Here is a 20,476-nt window from a genome sequence, read left to right as displayed (position 1 = left end):
TCGACTTTATTTCTGGATTTCTTTTTTTTAAAAAAAATATAGGAGGAAAGTAAAAGCAAACCTTGTTGCTTAAGCAAAGAATAGAAAAAAAAAGAAATTATGAAATTTTTTTTACTTAACCATTATTTGCACAAAAAAGTAATCATTTAAAAATATATGGAAATCTTACTGTGATAAATGTCAAACATATGTATATAAAGTAGCTAATTTCCTATTAATTAATTAGATAACGCCTTAATTAACCGCAAGAAGTAAGTTAATTAATTCTTGGCGTAAAAAATACTGACAAGTTATTTGTGCAATATTTATGGCTTTGATCTAATATTCTTGTTTTTTTTAGTGTAGTTCAAAGGCGTACCCTTAACTTCTCTCATAAACGCCAAAATATGATTTCTTTACGATAAAAAAACAACAGGAAAAGAGAATATATTGGTGAAAGTTAAGATACATAAAATGAGTTAACTCGTTTCGGTCGGGTCAAACATGCGAACGAACCCGATCTGTATTTGATTAGGCATAAACTACGAAATTTTAATCATTTATCAACCACGTGTGAGGCACTCACTGAAAGGAAAGGTTTGTGTTGCTGTTATGTTTTCGACATTGAAGCGTTTGTTGTTTCAAAAAAAGGTCAGGGATTTATATCAGGTTGAACTGCGAAGAAAAATTGAGTTTCGGACACCCACGTTGTAAGAATTATGAATTTATTTCAAAGGCTAGAAGTGGAAATATATTTTTTTTCCTTGTTTTACCTTTAAAAGTTATTCAAAACATTGTATTGATACTTGGCGAAATTTTGATTATTTATGGATATCGTGGGTATAATGAAACAATATAGAAAGTAAATTTTTCGGAAACTTTTAATACTCCAAAGGGAGTGCTCCTTTACCTTCATTAGAATGTTTTCTACACTAATCAAAAATATATTTTTTTTTGTCTTAGGTGGAAACAAAAGCGTGGGTGCTTTTTTATCTGCACTAAGATAAACAATATGGTCAAAACTGCCGGAATATCGTAAAAATTAACCTGATTCTGGCTCCGTGGTAAAAGCTAAAAAGCTCAGCAATTTTTACCCATGGCTATGGAAATGAATTTGGTAAAATTAATTATATAATGTAGTTTTAAAATGTGGGATAAAATTTGGTAAAGTGGTAAAATTAGGAAATTTTATTGCAATACCTTCGAACATAACATAATAACTATCAAGGCAGTTAAATTTAATTTTCAGTTTGTTTTTTTATTAAATGTTTGATAATATGAACTGTAATTTTGTAAAGCAGAGTTTCCTTTTCAATCGCTAACATATGAACGGAAAACTTTTCAAATGAGTAACTTAGATGTCGTATATTTTGATTCTATTAACCCAAATTATGGTTTTGCTCAACATAAAAACCATCAAGTCAGTTGAATTTAATTTTCAGTCTGTTTTTTTATTAAATGTTTGATAATATGAACTGTAATTTTGTAAAGCAGAGTTTCCTTTTCACTCGCTAATATATGAACGAAAAAATTTCCAAATGAATGGCTTAGATGCCGTATATTTTGGTTTTATTAACCAAAATTATGTTTTTTTTAACCATAATTATCTTTACCATACAGTATAGATAAGCTATGGGGCTAGAGGGGCAATCTTGATCATTCGTTTAGTTGTCATTCTTCACAATTCAGAAAGGTATATCTAAAGACAAAATGAAATTGATTTCAATCTAAGCTATATTTTAAAATAAATAATGACATATATTAATTAAAATATTAATTAGTATCTGATCATTAAGATTCGACATTGTAAGAATTTTGTGCTAGGATGGTGGACTTTATCAAAACCTGAAACTCCTTTTATGCTATTTACATAAAAATCTAGCCTTTTGAAAATAAGACTGGGGAACTAATTTTTTGTTGCATTTATACAAATACTTGATCTTTCCTAATTTGGGTGTTTTCAAATCTGAAATTAGTTTTGCCTCTAAAGCTACAAATTTTCTTAAAATTACATTTTCATTTTTTTAGAGAAATTTTTAACAGTGAAGAGGGTTCAGAAAATCACTTTGTACTGCCCTTTTCTCTAAATTAAGATATCCGTTCTCCCATTTGATAAGGGCTAATAATCCATTCCTTGTAATGAGCTCAAAACCTTGCAGATGAATGTGTAGTAATAATTAAATAAATACATAAATTTCAAATTATACTTTAAAGAAAATATTCTCAAAAAACCAGATTTTTTTCAAAAACTTTCTACACTACAGGGAGACAACGTTTTTGATAAAATTACTGTACTGTATTGTAATGACATAGCTAGTAAAAAAAAACCCTATTATTTTGTAATAAAACCAAAATATACGATCTTGGAACCAATCAATTGGTATTTGTTTCATTCCTATAGTAACGGTAAATTCTGGTTTTCAAAATTATAGTTCTTACTACCACACGTTAAGTAAAAAATACAAAACTGAAATGTAAATTTAACTCAATAAATTATTATTATGCCATGATTTAAAGTATCATGATAAATTTATACACGATATTTAATTGTTAATTTTACCAAAACATTTACCAAAACGCTTCAGGAAAAAATATTGAGCCTTTTGGTTTTTCGAAGAGTCAGCAATCTGGTAAATTTAACCATATTTTGGTAATTTTGACAATACTTTTTTTCTCAGCATAAGTACCAATTGAACGATGATAAGAAAGAGCTTGGTTAAAATATAAATAAATAAATAAAAAAAAATCGACTTTTACTTTAAAGAAAATATTTTCGAAAAGCCATATTTTTTAAAACAAAATGTTTTCTACATAGCTGTTTTTCTGAAGGGAGACAAGACATCAAAAATTTTCATAGAAACTCATCGATAACTTATTTTGAAACTTCATTGGTTTGAGCTTCATTGGTTACCCAAATTCTTTAGAAACATCATATTCATCTCCCATATGTAGTTTTTAATTAGTACTCAAAGACTTTTTTATTAGTACTCAAGAAGAAGCGTAGAGCATATATTTTTTTAACTTTACTTCAACACAAGAATCTAATAGTTTATTTTGGTTTAATCCTTCATAGATCTTAGAGCCAAAGGCTTGTACTAAATCTCATAAGAATTTGGCATCCTTAAGAAATTCTTTGTGCAATGAATGAACCAAAATGTTTTTGTTCATCATAAGAGAAGTTAACATATTTCAAAAACATTTACATAACTATAAATTTTTAAAATATTTTGATTAGTATTTTTTTATTATTTTTAGGTGACGGCATTTTTTAAAAAAATAATAAATAAATAAACAATATTGCTGAATTTAATTGGGCTGTTGAAATCGAAAAGTTCCAAATTTTGTTATACATTTACATTTCTACATCAAAGAAAAATTATGTTTCAGAAAGTTTGGTTGTGATATTTTATTAAGCATTAAAACAAAGAGTCGAAGTTAGTTCCTGACACTATGCAAATCACTAGGGCAAATCTAGGTGAAAAAATGGTATGGGTGGCTTGAAATTAAAGTTATGTACAGCTCTGACTAATCATTAGAAGGCATGATTAAGATTTTACGCTTTGAGAAGTGGCGTTGTAGTTACGCCCTAAGCTCCATTTATCAAGTTTTTAGTTCATTTAGGTATTTCTGTTATTATTTCAAAGCGTATATAATATTTCGTTATCCTTAAGTTTCTAACTGAAATGTTGATTACAGTTGTATGGAAATAAGGTTAAACTATTTTACATATTTCTTTTAGTTAATGTTACCGTTAAGTGATATTTCAACGAGTTTTGAGGATAAAGTTTGATCTGGGTGGGATAAGTTCAACATAATATTTTTTTCAAAATTATGAGACATCAATACTTTTTGTTCATGAATTTCAATAAATTAAGATTTATTTCACGCAATTAATTTTCCATTTAATGAAAAATTTTTGATGTACAGGGGGTGGAGAAAGATAATGGTAACACTTCTACACGAATGCATTAGTTTCATATTTATCAAGAAATACAGTAATTATTTTATAACTGTAGAAGTGTTTAGATCATGCATTTTCACATACTTATCAATAAAGTTTAATGCTTTTGGAGGTTTGGGGGACCAACAGCAAATTACTAACAGAAAATAGTGTTTTAAAAAATGTAATAATAAATTTTGTAACTTGTAACAATTATTTTGGCTATTAAATGCAATAATTGCACAAAGCTTCGCAAGTCTAGCAAAAATATTTATGGAGACTTGGACATTTAAAAAAAAAACAAATTTCTTTTCTCTTGCTTTTTTTGCGATAACTTTAAACATATCGAATGAAACAAAAGAAAATTTTGAGATCAATTTAAAATTAAATACAAAATATTTCTATCAAATTCGAAAAAAATTCGTTGATAATTGTACAATATATAAATAATTAAAGTAGTTCTTTTATACTGTGCATGCGTGGAAAAAAAAACTAAAAATTTTTCATAATTTTGCAGTGAATCGTATTTGACATATAATGAAAAGAGTCTGATTTGAATAGCGTAGAAATTTTGAAGTTTCAAGCTATTTTCTAAGTAGTTTTTGTACTTCTTAAAAGATACTTAAAATGATAAGAGGTTTCTACAAATATTATTTTGTACCATAAGACAGAATCAAATAATAAAGCAATGAGCGTTCATATACTGAAATATAATTGTATAAGAAAAGAAAAAAAATGCCGAAAAATAATACTTTTATGGGGGATGATCTCCAACAATGCCGGTGTCATTTTTAATAAATCTTGTTTAATATGTTTAAATAAAATTTGTGGAAAATCCCTTATCATCTTTAGCTTTCTTTTAAAGACTACGAAAACTACTTAGAAAGTTGCTTGAAATGTTTTAAATTTTTACGATATTCATATCGGAGTTTTTTTTTATTAGTTTCTAATTGCGATTCACAACAAAATTAAGTAAATAAAAATTTAATTTTTTCTCGCGCATGCTAAGTATAAAAGTTCTACTTCAATTACCCTTATTTTTTTTGCATTTTTTAACAATTTTTTTTCAAATTTCGGAACAATATTGTTATTAATTTTAAATTGTACCAAAAACGTTGTTTAATTTTATTGTTAAAAAAAGATAAGAAAAAAAATAGTTTTTTTAATTTTTTTTATTATAAAAATGTCCATATTTCCATAAATATATAAGCTGCTTTTACGAAATTTTGTACAATTCTTGCATATACTAATAAAAATAATTGTTACATGTTACAAATTTATTGCTGCATTTTTTGGCATAGGGCTCTCAGAAACATTATTTAAAATATATAAATTTAAAAAAAATCAAGAATTTTTCAGAGTAATTTCCTGTTTATTTATTAAGGGAATTATTTGATCGTTTTAAGGATATTTTTTTAAGTCGTAAAAAATCTTGGCCTTAGACTGTTATTCTTGCATTTTAAGTGATTATTTTTCATCTCAACTAATAATTTTTTAAAATCCTTTATTTTCACTAAGATTTAATGTAAAAAAATTTTATTTACGAACAAAATAAAATAGATAGGATAATAAGCGTTGATAAATAATGTATTTCTAAATCAAATTGAAGACTGTCCATGATATCTATATTGTTATCACTTTGAATATTTTGAAATCATTCCTTCTCCTACTACACGGTGAACACTATTCTGGCATAATTATTGTAGTTCATGATAATAATATTTTCTGAAAAAAAAAAGCCAACCATGATTCTGGTGATAAAAATTGAAATATACGGCACTTAAACCACTCATTTGGTACTTTTCACGCTCATATAGTAAAGGATTACTCTAAATTCTGGTTTTCAAAATTATAGATCTTATTACCACACATTTGGTAAAAAAAAAAGAAAAATGAAAAGTAAATTTATCCAAATAAATGGTTTTTATGACATGCTCTTATGTAACATGATAAAATTACCAAATTTTACATTTACCAAATTTTATCAAATATTATAAATTTACATTTTATCGTTAATTTTACTAAAATCGTTAATGAAGCGCTTTGTAAATTTAAAGCTTTTTTGGTTCCTTATAGAGCCAGAAACACGGTAAATGTTACCATAGTCTGGTATTTTAAATCAAATTTTTTTCTCTGTGTATAATATAAAGAATCGAACTGTTTAAAATATTATTAATATTACGGAAATTAACGTAATGTCATTGATGAATTTCCTAATATCTAAAATTTTAAGTTAATACAATCAAACAATCAACAATTTATTTGATAGAAGGAGCGAAATAAAGTTTTAAACATCAACGATACGGAAATCCCTCGGAATTACCTCGGTAAATTACAAAAAGCTCATGATTACGAGCTTTAACGGATTGCTCTAGTTAATCTGGAGATTATCTAGGTAATGTGCATATTAACGGCTTTCGAGCTTAAGCATTAACAAATATATACTTCTTAATTTTTTTAAAGAAAAAGTTTAAACAATTTGTGAAAAATAAATACTTTTATAAAAATGAGTATGAATTTAAAAGTCTTATTACTATTGAAAAGAATGTTATTTCGGAAATTAATCATTAATTAAATTACAATTAATTTATAATGGCTATTTTGTTAGTTTAATTTTTATCTATCTAAGTTTGATTTTTTAAAAAGAATTATTGATAGCTTTTATTGCAAAGTTCTATGAACTAATAATATTTTCTCCTTGTTTGATAATAAAGTTTGACTCAATGCATAAACACTGAATCATCCTTCTAAATAAGTCATTTTATGTGATTTATCGGAAACTTCAAGGGAAGCAGAATAAAATGTTATTGAATGCAAAATATTACGGTTTATGAAGAAAGCATTTGTTTTCATTCATATTTGTCATATATATAAACGCGTTGTTCATTTAAAATGGAATGAATTCAGTTGTTAAAATATCAAAATTATGTTCTTTCAAGTAAGAGTTTATGGTGAGTAGTTTTAACTTAGAAATTCTTTTGATAAAGACTATTTCTTAAAAGGATTAGTGTATTTAAAATTTTACAGCATTTCTTTTTATATTTAATTGTTTTGTGCAGAAAAATAATGTAATTATGCATTAAGATGTGAAATCGAAACATTTTGAAACAATTCTTCCGGTTGTGAATGATAAACGATTTAATCATGTCTTTTGTAATATAATGTGCCTGAAAAGTATTTTTCGATAAAAGAGTTTGTTTTATGTTATTATTTATTTATTAAAGTATAGATGGCGGGAACTTTTGGAACGAAAAACTGGTTTTTAAAAAGCAGACTTGGTTGGTTGGTTGGCTCTAATGCCACTTGCCACACGGGCAAGCCTGCTTGGTGAAACCGAGCAAATTTGAGGCAGAGTGTGCGTTTCTTATTTTTGCAGTGGCCCCATCTATGGTCAAGAATTCAACTTCTACTAAACCATACGTCGCACCCGTTTATAGGGTTCATCCACAGATCGTAATTTTGACCTGAATCAGAGAACGATCGATCTCTTATCCAGTACCCCCAGAGGTATTGATTTGTTATGGGAACATGAAGGACTTTTGCGACTCGGCAGATTTAACGTGCATCAGTCGGCGAGGTTTGAACCCACGAGCTCTCGGACATGGGCCCAGCTCCCTACCGACCAGGCTATCCCAAAAAGCCCACTTACATTATTGGATACTTTCAAACAGAATGACGTCTAGTATCAAAGAACAAAATTTTCATCCGAAAAAGGGACGTTTTTTAGACTTCCCCTTTTCGTTTTTTATGCAAAAAATTTTATTAAAAATCGGTAAGATTTTAAAGATATATAGAATTTTGAGTTGGTGTTTATTTTATTTTATAATTTGCTTTGAACAGCCGAGTAATTCTCAGTTAACGGATATTAGTCTTCAACTCCGTAGCCTTGTATTTGTGAATCCAACCAAGAAGACGAGGGACCTCTTGGATCAAGCACTGGAGCAGACTTGTCTTCGTGGGGGATATTTTGAGGAAATTAACCCACATTATACGGAGAGAAAAACTGCGAAAACCTAAAGCAGTTATCCTGACGGCAGGGTTCTAACTCATGATCCGTCTTCTACTGAAGATATTTTACGTCAGCACTGTGGTTGGCGCGTGAGGAAGAAGAATTCTCATTAACCAATCACCGATGATTTCCGAACCTGTAACCTATATCCCCTGAATCAAACGAGATAATGAAAAAATGAAAAAAATTGGATAAATATGGCAACCAAAGCTGACGTCTTCAGAGGGTACCAGCTCCGGAAGTCATAAAAGCAAACCCTTTCTATTGAGAGAGCAAGACAAAAGTCTAAAATTGCCCTCTCTGTACCCCAAAGGTTTTGCCAAAGTTCAGGAAAAGAATAGAATACATAATATACAATATAAAATACAGAAGAATACAATATAAAATACAATATGATGTAGGTAGCGTATTCCCAACTTTATGCGCACGCACATCATTGCGCACCTCATCACGTATCATACTGCGCACATCTTAATCCTTTAACTAAATTGTGGTTAGATTGCCATTCTTGTGATTCTTCCCACGCAGAGAATGTGATGAAAGCTGACGAGGCAGACGGCCTCTTCTTATATGTTAAAAGTCCTGTATTATGTCCTATATGTTAATAAATGTTGCTTAATGTAGTTATGCTCCTTGCCTTTTCCCATAATAATGTAATATAAAATACAAAAGCAAATACAGCTGAGTTACTGCAGCTCCAAATCTATATTTAAAAAAAAATTGCATAAATTTATTTATTTTAATTTTTATTCAAAGTGTGTTTTATTGTCTTAAAATAGAACACGAAATTTCCATTCACCTTGTAAAGCACGAAATTTCCATTCACCTTGTAAAGACTTTCAAATTTTGTCACAAAGACTAGTAACCTGCATCTTAAAATAGTCCCGCAGTGGACTGATCGTTAAGACACGGTTCCCAGCAGATCACCGAAGTCAAGCATCGCTGGCTACGGTCAGTGTGCTGGTGGGTGACCACTTGGATCAGCCTGCGTAGGGACCGAGAGTGTGCGGTATGGGTCCTCGTTAAACTGTTCTACCGTAAAGTGCTCAACTTCGCGTGCAGGTCGTCGGGCTACAGAAGCGGGGGTGCCATCCCCTCTGCAGATAATCAAAATTGCGATGGCATGTCTTCGGATCATCCTCAGGGATGTTTCCCTGACCGTCGCCAATAGCCCATTGTGCATCTCTAGTGCGACGTAAATGAACAACAACAGCATCTTAAAATAATTTATTCAAAAAGCTATAAATACGCATCACAGACACATAAAAATATTAGCAAAGACACAACATTTAAAGAAAACTGTCATCCATCTCTTTTACCCTCCACTCCTCTTCTCTTCAGGAAAACAGAAATCTAAAAGAAAGTTTTCTGCGCCATCTAGTGGCCAGCTTTTTACAACCTGCAAGCCATTGGTGTCTGAAATTTAGGACTGGCGAGTATAAAACCAAGGAGAGGATACAGAAACATTTTGAAGTTCAAGACAACTGAAGATTTGCTCTTAATTTCTAGAAATAGACCCCGTCCAACCACGAATGATTTTCGCTTTGCAGCTCACAACTGGTATTTTAATGCCGCAATTTTGAGGTGTATAAATTTGAAGGGTTAAAAATTTGGAAACATTCCTGATATTTTTCTTATTTCAATGACCTTACTGATATGTGGATGAATCGTTCCTTATCCTTGTGCTAATGAAACTCATATAATTAAAGTCAACTTTAACGCAACCTTACTTTAAGTTATTATAAGTATTAAGTTATTATTAAGCAGAAAAGCTTGGAGAGCAGGGGAAATGAACTAAACTTAAGATGTTTATTCTATTTACAAAGTCTATTAATGTATTTTGAACACATCGTGCAGTCAAAACAATTTGAAACAAAAAAGTCTATGTATCTTTTGTAGTTTTATTAGTCGTAAAAAAGAAGCACGTGAAGAAATACATTAAGAATTAAAGGCTTTTGAATGCTTTTTGAGCTGTCCTTATATATTACGTATAACTTGAAAACTCCTCAGCAGATCAGAATAGTGTTTGTTACCCCAAGTTCCTATGCCATTTTTGTTCGTTTCGTTTCGAATTTCACAATTTCTATGGAATAATTTCCAAATTCTTCAAAATCGAAAATTTTGAAACTGTGTTAAATGAAAATGCTTGGCAAATATCTTCAAAGCGAATGATATTAGCGTACTTTTGCATAAGTATCTTTTGATAAAGAATTGGTTTTATAATTCTGAAAAAACCTTTATTACAATTGAATGCAAACGAATTTTTTTACGTCGATAAAAATGTCGCAAAAAAATTGCTGCAAACCTGCTGTTAGAGTGGATTTTTTTCTCTTATTATGTAAGTACAATAAAAAATTTTTTTCTCTATATTTTAGTCTTTCAAATTTGTTTGCTTCAGGATAGTCATTATGCAATTTGGTATGAGTTATATATTCCCCACATACTTTGAAAATTTGAAAAAAAAATAAAATACCTGACCTATATTTTGATGTCAAGATAGCACCACCTGTCAGATCAATATATGTTTTGATATATAATCTCTTTATTTTTTTTACTTCATAGTGCACTGAATTGAAATATGATGCATTTTTATGAAGTTTGAACCTAATGATATATTGGGTTTGTTTCATTGCATCGAATATTAATTGAGGATCAAATTCTGTTTGAATTTTCTTATCTTGCCTTTTTGGTTAAGGGGTTGGTAATAGCACTCAACAGACAGTTTTTTTTTAACAGAATTAAAATGAATAATTTTAGGTTCTTTAAAAGTACCATTAATTGTCAATCAAGAATTATATTCAAGAATTTCTGAGTTTGTCTTATGCTTTAAAAAAATAAAAACATGACCCAATTTTTAAATTTTTGGCACATTTTTTTATTTTTTAAAGATTGCTTAAGTTTTTTTTAATCTAATTATTTCATTGATCATCGCTATTAATCTGGGCATTAGTTTGCTTAATATAAGATTTAGAATTTTTTGTATAGTTAGTTGTATGCAGTTATTGCGTTAAACAGTAGACTCATTTTTGAGTTTCTGGCTATCAGTGTTCAATTCTGTAGTCTTGTAGTTTTAAATAAATCAATGAAGATAAAGAAACTCTTGGATATTGGAACAGAATGGTCTTCGTAGAGGGCATTTTTTAAGAAATTTACACGGATTTATGCCAGGTGGCAGGAAAAATATGAAAATTTCTTTGGCTAGTTCGAGGGGGAAAAAATTCTAACTCATGATAAGTCACAATAGTTTTCTAAATTACGCATACACGAAAAAAACAAACTCTATACACTTAATACCTGCAAAAAGATTAATTATTTTTTATCTATTTATTGTTATCACTTTGAGGAATTTGAATCGATAAGAGTTCGCGGAAATTTTCTTCATTTGTCTGGAATACAGAGTAGGACTTTTGGAGATTTTTAATTATTAAGAGGAACGTATACCCATTGACCCTCCCCCTCCAACGACGCCCATGTATAGTTTATCTAAAGAAAGAACTCCCCTCACCAAAAAATCTAATACTGCCTGCTGCTATGGAAACAATAAATGATGCATTTCAAAGAGGGGAGCGTCTTTCTTTCCGGATTCTTTTTCTCACACCAACCCGAGGCAAAACCCGTCTTAAATATTCTCCGAACACCCTTACTTCAAATGGTTAAATCTCGTAACCATAGTTACCGGCACTGCTGCAGACGAATTGCGATGGGAGCTTCTTCCATAGACAGAATATATATCAGCATTGTGGCTGGTAGGGTAGGGTGTAGAATTGGAATCAAGTAATCATCGTTGGGATTCGAACCTATTCCCCCTCTATCGCTTGAGCCATCACGGCTCGTTTAAATAAAACAAAATAGTTAAAAGATAAATTTTTTTCCCGATACTTCTGTTATTTGTAACCTTGTGTTTCACTTTATTGTAGCCTTTTGATTTCACACTAATTAATTTAATTAATTAATAGTCAATTACTTTTTTCGGAAAAAGCAAACATTAGGCGTTTATTATTTAAAAAAAATGTTACTCTAAAGATGATTTGTAAGTTGTGGCAAATTTAAAAGCCAATTTAATATCATTTATTATACAGAATATACAAGTAGTGTATGCATGCATTTTAAAATACAGAGGCAGCATCTTTAAAGTCCAACAGACAGAAGATTTGATTTCTTATTTTGAAAGTAAAACAAAAAGATTATAAATTATATGCTCTTTTATTTTTAAAAACTGTGATAAAGAAATGCGACTTCCTACTCATTTGTACTCCCTAAGAGCGTCGATATGATTTTTAATAGTTGAAAATAAAATTTTAAAGTTATAAGGAAATGAATTTTAATAATTTACTAAGAAATATTTTATTTCTTGTAAAAACATAAAATATTACGAACTTTTATGGTATATTTCAGCTTGCCGTCGAAACAAACCTTTTTAAGCTATAAATAATTACGACTTCACGAAACTTTCAGACTGTTAGGAAACCGACATTTTTTTCTTATATTTTTCAAATTATTTTTAAACGTGAAATTGACTTTTCAGTTAACTATTCTTTTATTATAAAACTGCTTTTACTGTTGCTGTTGAATTGCTTCGCTATTCTATCTCATTAGTTATTTTTCTTTTATTTTTAGTCGAACTTTTTACATATACTGAGTGCTTCTTAAAATGTTCCAAAAATATGCGAAGCGTATATCTTATGTAACTTTTGATTTGAAATTATGGAATTCAATTTATATACATTATGGTTTTATTTATTTATACTCAAACAATATTTTGTAATTACACAAATGCACTGTAAAAATTTCCGGATCAAACTGCAGTAAAAAGTACCGGTACTCTGGGTGCCAGTACATTTTGCCGTAAAAAGCATTTTCAATTTCAAAAAATCAGAAGTACCGTAATTTTACAGTAATACTTATTATAAAATTACTGAATAGCTGTAATTAAAAAATATATAAAAGTTACATTATAAAAGTTTTGGTAAAAATAAATTTTATGATGTAAGGGGGTTTTATGGGTACTTCTCTTAGGGTACCAGTACTTTTTGCCGTAATTTGATCCGAAATTTTTCAATGTAGTTCATAGAATTTTTCACGAAATTTTAAGTTTCAAGGTTTGGAGATGTAACAGTTTTAAATCTTTGACAGATCTAGTGATCGAAGAACTTTTTCTTTGATTTCAACTTATTTTGCTAGCCAACATACACCGAAGAGCCATTACATTATGACCCCCCTCCATCTATAACAATGGACTCGCCTAGATTTTCATGGTTTCTCGCCCAGGAACAATGTTTTCATGGGGCACAATAGGACCCATAATCCTCATAGAACAATCCCTGACATCTGTAAACTACTTGAACATAGCTGCAGACCAGGCTCACCCATTCATGGCAACAGTTTTTCCTGCGGGGAATGGTGTTTACCAACAGGATAATGCACCATGTCATAAGGGTCGAATCGTCGAGGAGCATTCCAGTGACTTTCAAGTCATGTCTTGGCCCCCAAATTCACCTGATCATAATCCAATAGAGCATTTGTAGTCCTACTTGGAATGGAAAAACAAATTCGTGCTGCCACGCTACCCCCTCGCAATATGAGGGAATTGCAGGACCAGTTGGTGGGCGCTTGGTACCAGATACCTCAGACTACCTATCAGCACCTTGTGGAATCAATGCAACGGCGGTTGCTAGCAGTTTTGAGGGCTGAAGGTGGTCCTACTTGTTATTAGCAGGGTGGTCATAATGTAATGGATCTTCGGTGTATACTTTCAATAGAAAATCGGTTCATCGTGAAACCGTAACACGATGCAAATTTGCGTAATTAAATTGAATTATATTTCCGGTGAACGCTCCAATATTTGCGACTATATTTCCGATTCGTAAATCATATTTCAGTTCCATTGAAATTTGAGCCGACGTAAAATGTAATCAAGATGAAGAAGTACTATTATATGTTTAAATTTAGCACTATTTTAAGATTGCAGCAAATTTAAACAATATTATGATTCCATTCAGCTCCAAAAATTTTGACATAATAGGCAATGATATTTATATATCTTGCGTTCAATTACGAGCTTGAATTGAAAGTTTGGTTTTTATGACTTCATAAAAAGCTATCATGTCGCGATCAAAAGCTATTTGTCATCCTGTCCATTCGAGGTTATTTTTTATTCTGCTTTCTAAGGAGTCCCCGAAAATACTTTCTCAATGTCGGAATTTAAAATAAAAATAGTTAAAAATTTCATAATATATTTTTCAAATATTTTTACTACTTCTGATGATATTCTTTTGCGTGGTTAAAAATTAAATACAATAATTCTTTTTTTTTAAATTAAAAAATTATTTGAGAAAATTTGATCTCTTTTGCTTTACTTAAAGCATGTATAGCCTCTTAATAGTCATTAATACCATGCTAAAAAATTTAACAATTTTAAATTTAATTTTGTTTTAATTTAATAAAAATTCAATGAAATTTTTTATGCATTTAAAACAATTTAAATTTAATTTTATTTTAATTTAATAAAAATTTAATAAAATTTTTATGTATTTAAAACAATACACAAAAATTTTTATTAAATTTTTATTAACAACTCAAATTTAAAAAAATTAAAATTTAATTCAACAAAATTTTTTGAGCACTTTTAGGATTTTTTATAAAGTAATGAGGAGAAGCTTTGATCATTCAGGGAATATTATGTAAAAATTAAAAATGTTAAGTAATACTATTTCGTTTTAGTGGCACTAAGAAACTCAATTGGAATTTGATGTCATAAATACATTTATGACAATACATAAATACAATTGGTGTTTGCCTGAAACAAACAATAAAAACAAACGATATTTTATCTAATCTTTTTTATGTTCACTATGGAATGTTGACTATGTTCTTCCCTTCTACGTTATGTCCAGGAAAAATGTTCATGATGTGAAAATGATGTAAATTTGTTCCTTTTACACATTAATAAATTTGTTTTTTAAAAAACCTATCTGAAAACTTTGACAAGAGGACCAAGATGATCAGAAAGCGGTAATGGTCTTTCCATTTGGAAGCAGAGACAGCTATTGATACCAACTGCTTTTTTAAAATTCTTATATGATTAAGGGATACATTATTCGCAATGTAAATTTACTAAGTGTTTTATAATATGTGACTTTAAGTATTGATATTTCGAAAAAAGAAATAAAAAGATTTTATTGACTCAAAAAAGTATATGCTGAATAAACAATTCAAGTATTACTTTTGAGTGGATTATATGCTTTTATAAGTTAGTGAAAAGATAAAGCAATAAATTGCAAAATTACCACAATAAAATAATACAAACTAGATGCATTTTCAGAACCTAATTATGTTTGAAATGTTTTTTGTTCTTTTTAGTTGTGCGAACAAAACTTATTTATGGTTTAAACTATACGAGCTTCAGTTTATAGAATTTACAGGTTATTAAACTACTTTCGCAACAACTATCACACTCCAAATGCTAATATAGATTTCCTTTTAATTTGAGTTCTTATTTCAATAGGAATAATTCTTTCAAACCATAAAACGGACAAAAATTTCTGCATAATGAGAATACAATGTGATGCATTGTTTCCTGCGGTCGCAGTTTTCACTTGTCCCAGACAACAATAAAATATTATACGTAAAAATAGTCAAGCTTCTGACTATCCTTTGTTACAGAACGATTATAAAAATTTATTTTATGATATAATATGCAAATATATGATGCTTAACTATCATTTATATTCAAGATATAACACGTAATGTAATATTACACCGAAAATAGCACTTAAAAGGGATTTAGAGATTTATCAAAGGATTATCAGGATTATTGTTCAAAATATATGCACTTTTGTTATTTCAAAATAACTAAAAATGTAGGTTGTTTAAGTATGATTAGTCATTTATAATTTCGTTTCATAGAAATATTGCATTAATTCATTTGTAAATTCATTGAATTTATTTGTAAAAGAGGTGATGTGTAAGCAGTATATACTGTTATTTAAAAGAAATTTTATCTTAAAAACTTAAAAAAGAGTTAGTTAGTTACTACTGCATTGGATTAACTATGCGAACATTTAAATTATAAAATGAAATAAAAATTTAAAAAAAAAACTATGTTTTTTTAAATAGGTTAAAAAAGAAAAAATAATTCTTTGTCAGACGCAGTAAGGAAAGCGTAGGGTGCATTACGTTAGAAAGACAAGGGGTGAGAGACGTTATAGTGGTAATAAAAAATAATTGCAAAAGTGATGCAATCACTTTTCTTTATTTCAGATCTGCCTTTTAGGTACAAAAAAGTCATTTTATCCCTTTTTTTTGATTTGAAAAAGCTTACTTTCTAATTTTTGTAATATTTTCAGATCTATGTCTAATAGTTTGTTTACGTTAGAAAGTAGTTTAAATCCAATTAGCAATAAAATGGCGAAAAAATTAGTTTACAGCATTCAAGAAAAAATTGTAAATGATATTGGCGCAGACTCATCTCTCCAGATGAAATTTGAGCCCTCTTGCTACTCGGTAAATTGAATACCCAATTTTGCGTACCAATTAGCGTACCCAATCAGCCAATCAATACCAATCAACGTACCTAATTTTGGGTGAACGACTACTAATGTTCAACTCCATAACCTTGTAATTTTGAACCCAATCCAGAAGACAAGGGAACTTCTGGGTCAAATATTGGAGAAATTTGCCTTCGAAGAGGACTTTTTTTTACGGAACTAACCAGTATTTGCGTTACACTGAGAGGAAAACCACAAAGAGTCTTATGGTTAGCCTGATTGCAAGGGGACTCCAACCAGGATCTGTCTACCACTGAGGATATTTTACGTCAACACTGTGGTCGGTGTGAGCCGGGTGCGGAATTCGTATCAACTTACCATCGCTGGAATTCGAATCCGTTTGAAGGCGAACACTCTATCCCCTGAGCCACTACGGCTCAGTAAATTGAATTGTAGAATTTTTGAATGATGCTAAATTCTATTTTTCGATAACTTGGCGATATAAAGTTCGATTAAAGTAGTGAAGAAACTATTGAAGCTTGTATTGTTATCCAGCACAGATCAGCAATTCAGTTATGAATTCAACTAAATGAAAAAAAAACTAAATGAATTTTTGAAACTAAATGAATAAAACTAAATAAATTTTTTAAAAAAATAATTCACTGAAGGTAAAAAATTAAAGTTTTGCAGTTTCTTTTAAAAAATGCAGTATCATTTAGTTGAAAATAAATCCCTATAAATAAACTAGGTAAGAAAACGTCATATTTGCGAATAAAAACAGACTAAACTAAGTTAAAAATATAAAAAGTGTTAATTTAGAACTATGACACAAGTGTGAGGCAGCAATGTCACAATTGTTTCAACCTTGAAATAAATTATCTTAGTCTGGAGCTGAGCTACCTAAACCTTTGTACTCGCGTGTGAGTTAAAATTTTATAACATTTTTATGTTTTGCGAAATTTAATAAACATTTCGGAAATCTTTAATCCAACGATATAAAATATGGTCAGTAGCCAACTATTTTTAATGAACACTTTGTGGAGTTTCACTATTATTATACTAGGAAAAAAGTTTCAAGGAGAAATTGCGTAAAATTTTTTATAGTCTTCATTTTTGTTCTTGAAAATAAAACATAATGAGAATCTGCTTTATCAGAACTAATATTTGTTTCCTCAGTTTTTATTGGTAGCCCGTATTTTTCAGTTGTTCGTCTTTTTTACACAATAACACCTACTAATATTGTTGGTAAGACTGAACTACGAACAAGTTGCAATTATATGGAAGAAAATGAGAGTTAGGTATATCATTTTAAGTAAGTGCTTTTTATTATTTCATAACTTTTGGAAATGTTGTTAGTTTTATCTGTTTTCAAACTGCTATTGAAGCATTCATGTTATATTTCAAACATTAAAAGCTTGATTCTATAAAAGATTCTAAATTAAACCTCCTAAGACCTTACAATTGAAACCAAAATGAAATGTTTAAAAAATCGATATCGAATGATTTTCTATTCTTACTGAAAGAGCGGTCAATTTCGCCGCCTGAGTAACTTCGGGCATTCTCTACTATATACTTTAGGTGACAAAAAAAACCCAGCCTTATATATATATATATATATATATATATATATATATATATATATATATATATATATATATATATATATATATATATATATATATATATATATATATATATATATATATATATATATATATATATATATATATATATATATATATATATATATATATATATATATATATATATATATATATATATATATATATATATATATATATATATATATATATTGTGTTCATCTGATGAAACAAAGATAAGTAATTTTTAAAAGCGTGCTATAAATATATTTGTTCAATAAATATTATGCTACAACGTTCCCTACTCTTGAAGTGGAAAAATTCAGTATTTTTCTAGTCGACGTTGTTTTTAGGACTCCATCACCAAGGAAACGAAGACGCGAATTTCTTTTTTAAAAAGGTTTTTATTTTTAAACAACAAATGTGTTATATCGTGTATAACCCTTGATTACCTAGTTTGAACAGCGTCATTCTTTTTCCTGAGACCTTTGTGTTCCTTTCGAATTTGATTGGCTGTCGCCGATCACATGGGTAATCAGTCGCCATTTTGTTGACTAGTTGGAACGGTGAAATATCATTGCACTCTATCTGTTTATTCTATTTTTGCTTTTATTTTTACCTTATTGTTTCATACTTTTAAATTAATAATGACAGGATATTGAGTTCGAGTGTTCTAATAAATCAAAATTAGGCTTTAAATTATATCGCTTACCTGTCGCAATAAAGAGCGACTGAAAGTATGGTTGCATATAATTGGCAGAAGGAAATAATACTAGATAGGAAATAATACTAGATACGATATAATTTTATATTAAGAAATTGCTAAAAAAATGTCCCGTTATATTTTAAATTGCTCATTATTTTATTTGTTTATGTGAAATTTTTGCTTTTAATTTTAAAGAAAGGTCTTAATAAATGTTTATATTGATATTTTGAATTGCTTTGCTTTATTTTATAAAAGAATAATGCTCCTATTTCAATCAACTAACAACTAGGGCAAGTATTTTCCTCTTTAAAGATATGATATTAACATTAAAACTAAAACATAATCAAAAACTAAAATATAAAATAATTAACGATTCAAATTGATTACAATTGAAGTACCTTTGTGCTAATTCATTAATATATTTCTTAATAATTCATTAATATATTCATAAATATATATCTATTCATAATATTTTTTCATATCATATACCTCGCAGTTCGATTGTTTTACTTCATCCAATTGATAAAATTGAAATGTATTTTACTTTGAAATATCAGGAATTATTTGTTGAAATAAAATATTTGTCTTACAATATTATAAATACTCAACTAATATATCTCAATCATAGTGAATCCTTATAAATTAAATAGCATTAGCACTTATTTTTGAAATACCGATAAGATGATAATGGCGTTGAAGTGACTGTATTAGTTTAATATTTATAATATGTTTTATATTTTAATTGCCAAACACATTTTTATTTAATTTATAATTTTAAAAATTAAACGGCAATTTTTAATTATTTTCTGATTTTGTTGTTCGCATTTAAAATTTTAATTAAGATTTCACATTAAATTTAATTATTTGCTCTTTAAGCTTTAGCAATTTTTTGTAATGAAAGACCGAATGACAATCTGTATGGATTAAGAAGGAAAAGATTTGAACTATTGAAAAAAAAAACTTTTTCATGGAACACTGATAATAATGTACATAATGATTTAAATCCCAAATCATACCACCTTTTGAACCTCATAAAAAAACTGATTGCACTTGAAAGAGTTTAGAGAAAAAAGTTATAGCTGATTATGAATGACGAAATGAGAAAGTTTCAGTTTACTGATAATGTATTATTTTCACTGAACGGAATAAAACTTAAACATAATTTCATAAAAAAAATGAATTAAAAGAATAAATAGTAAATATTTAAGCTATCTTCAAGAAAATGAAAATATTAATTAATAAAAAGTGGCACTTTAGAATAGAAGCTCCTTACTTCTACACTGATAGTTGCGGTTACAAAAGGAATTGCAGTCACCAAGATGGCTGTGTGTCGCTACTTAATCTACGTATTCAGGACTTTAACATCGTGTACTTATATATATGTATTCGTTATTTAATTATATCTGCTAACAATTAACAGGTGATATTTATATTATCTACTAAAATTTTATAATGAGAATCTAAAAATTTAACTAACGCTTAGCATAGAATTAATAAAAAATGGAAAATAATAAATATTTATTTTGTCAACTGCTCTTAAGTATATTTTTGCTTAATTTACTACATGCGAAAGAATTACTTCCAAAAATTTGGCCGTTGAAAAGCAATTTTCAATAGATTGCGAAAGAAATACTTCCAAAAATTTGGCTGCTGAAAAGCAATTTTCAATAGATTGCGAAAGAAATACTTCCAAAAATTTGGCTGTTGAAAAGCAATTTTCAATAGATTGCGAAAGAAATACTTCCAAAAAATTGG

At 28.8% G+C, this 20,476-nt stretch overlaps 1 protein-coding gene across 3 annotated transcripts in view; it reads left to right on the top strand.

Annotated features, from left to right (window-relative positions):
* Positions 1-6,729: 6,729 nt before the first annotated feature.
* LOC107449061 (biotinidase) overlaps positions 6,730-20,476 on the top strand; it is a 29,872-nt gene continuing 16,125 nt past the window's right edge. The window contains exon 1 of one of the 3 annotated variants that reach the window (XM_071184531.2): positions 6,730-6,870. In XM_071184531.2, the coding sequence (XP_071040632.1) occupies positions 6,846-6,870 (25 nt within the window). In that variant the 5' untranslated portion in view covers positions 6,730-6,845. Of the gene's footprint in view, positions 6,871-9,936; positions 10,267-17,570; positions 17,727-20,476 lie in introns of those variants that run through there. The other 2 variants (XM_071184530.2, XM_016064479.5) reach the window with 2 other exon arrangements.

This window comes from Parasteatoda tepidariorum, chromosome 10, assembly GCF_982258835.1.
Source record: "Parasteatoda tepidariorum strain Cologne lab strain chromosome 10, Ptep-v5.0, whole genome shotgun sequence".
Classification (NCBI taxonomy): Eukaryota; Metazoa; Arthropoda; class Arachnida; order Araneae; family Theridiidae; genus Parasteatoda; species Parasteatoda tepidariorum.
The sequence above is the reverse complement of the archived record's forward strand: the minus strand, read 5'-3'. Positions and strand labels throughout refer to the sequence as shown.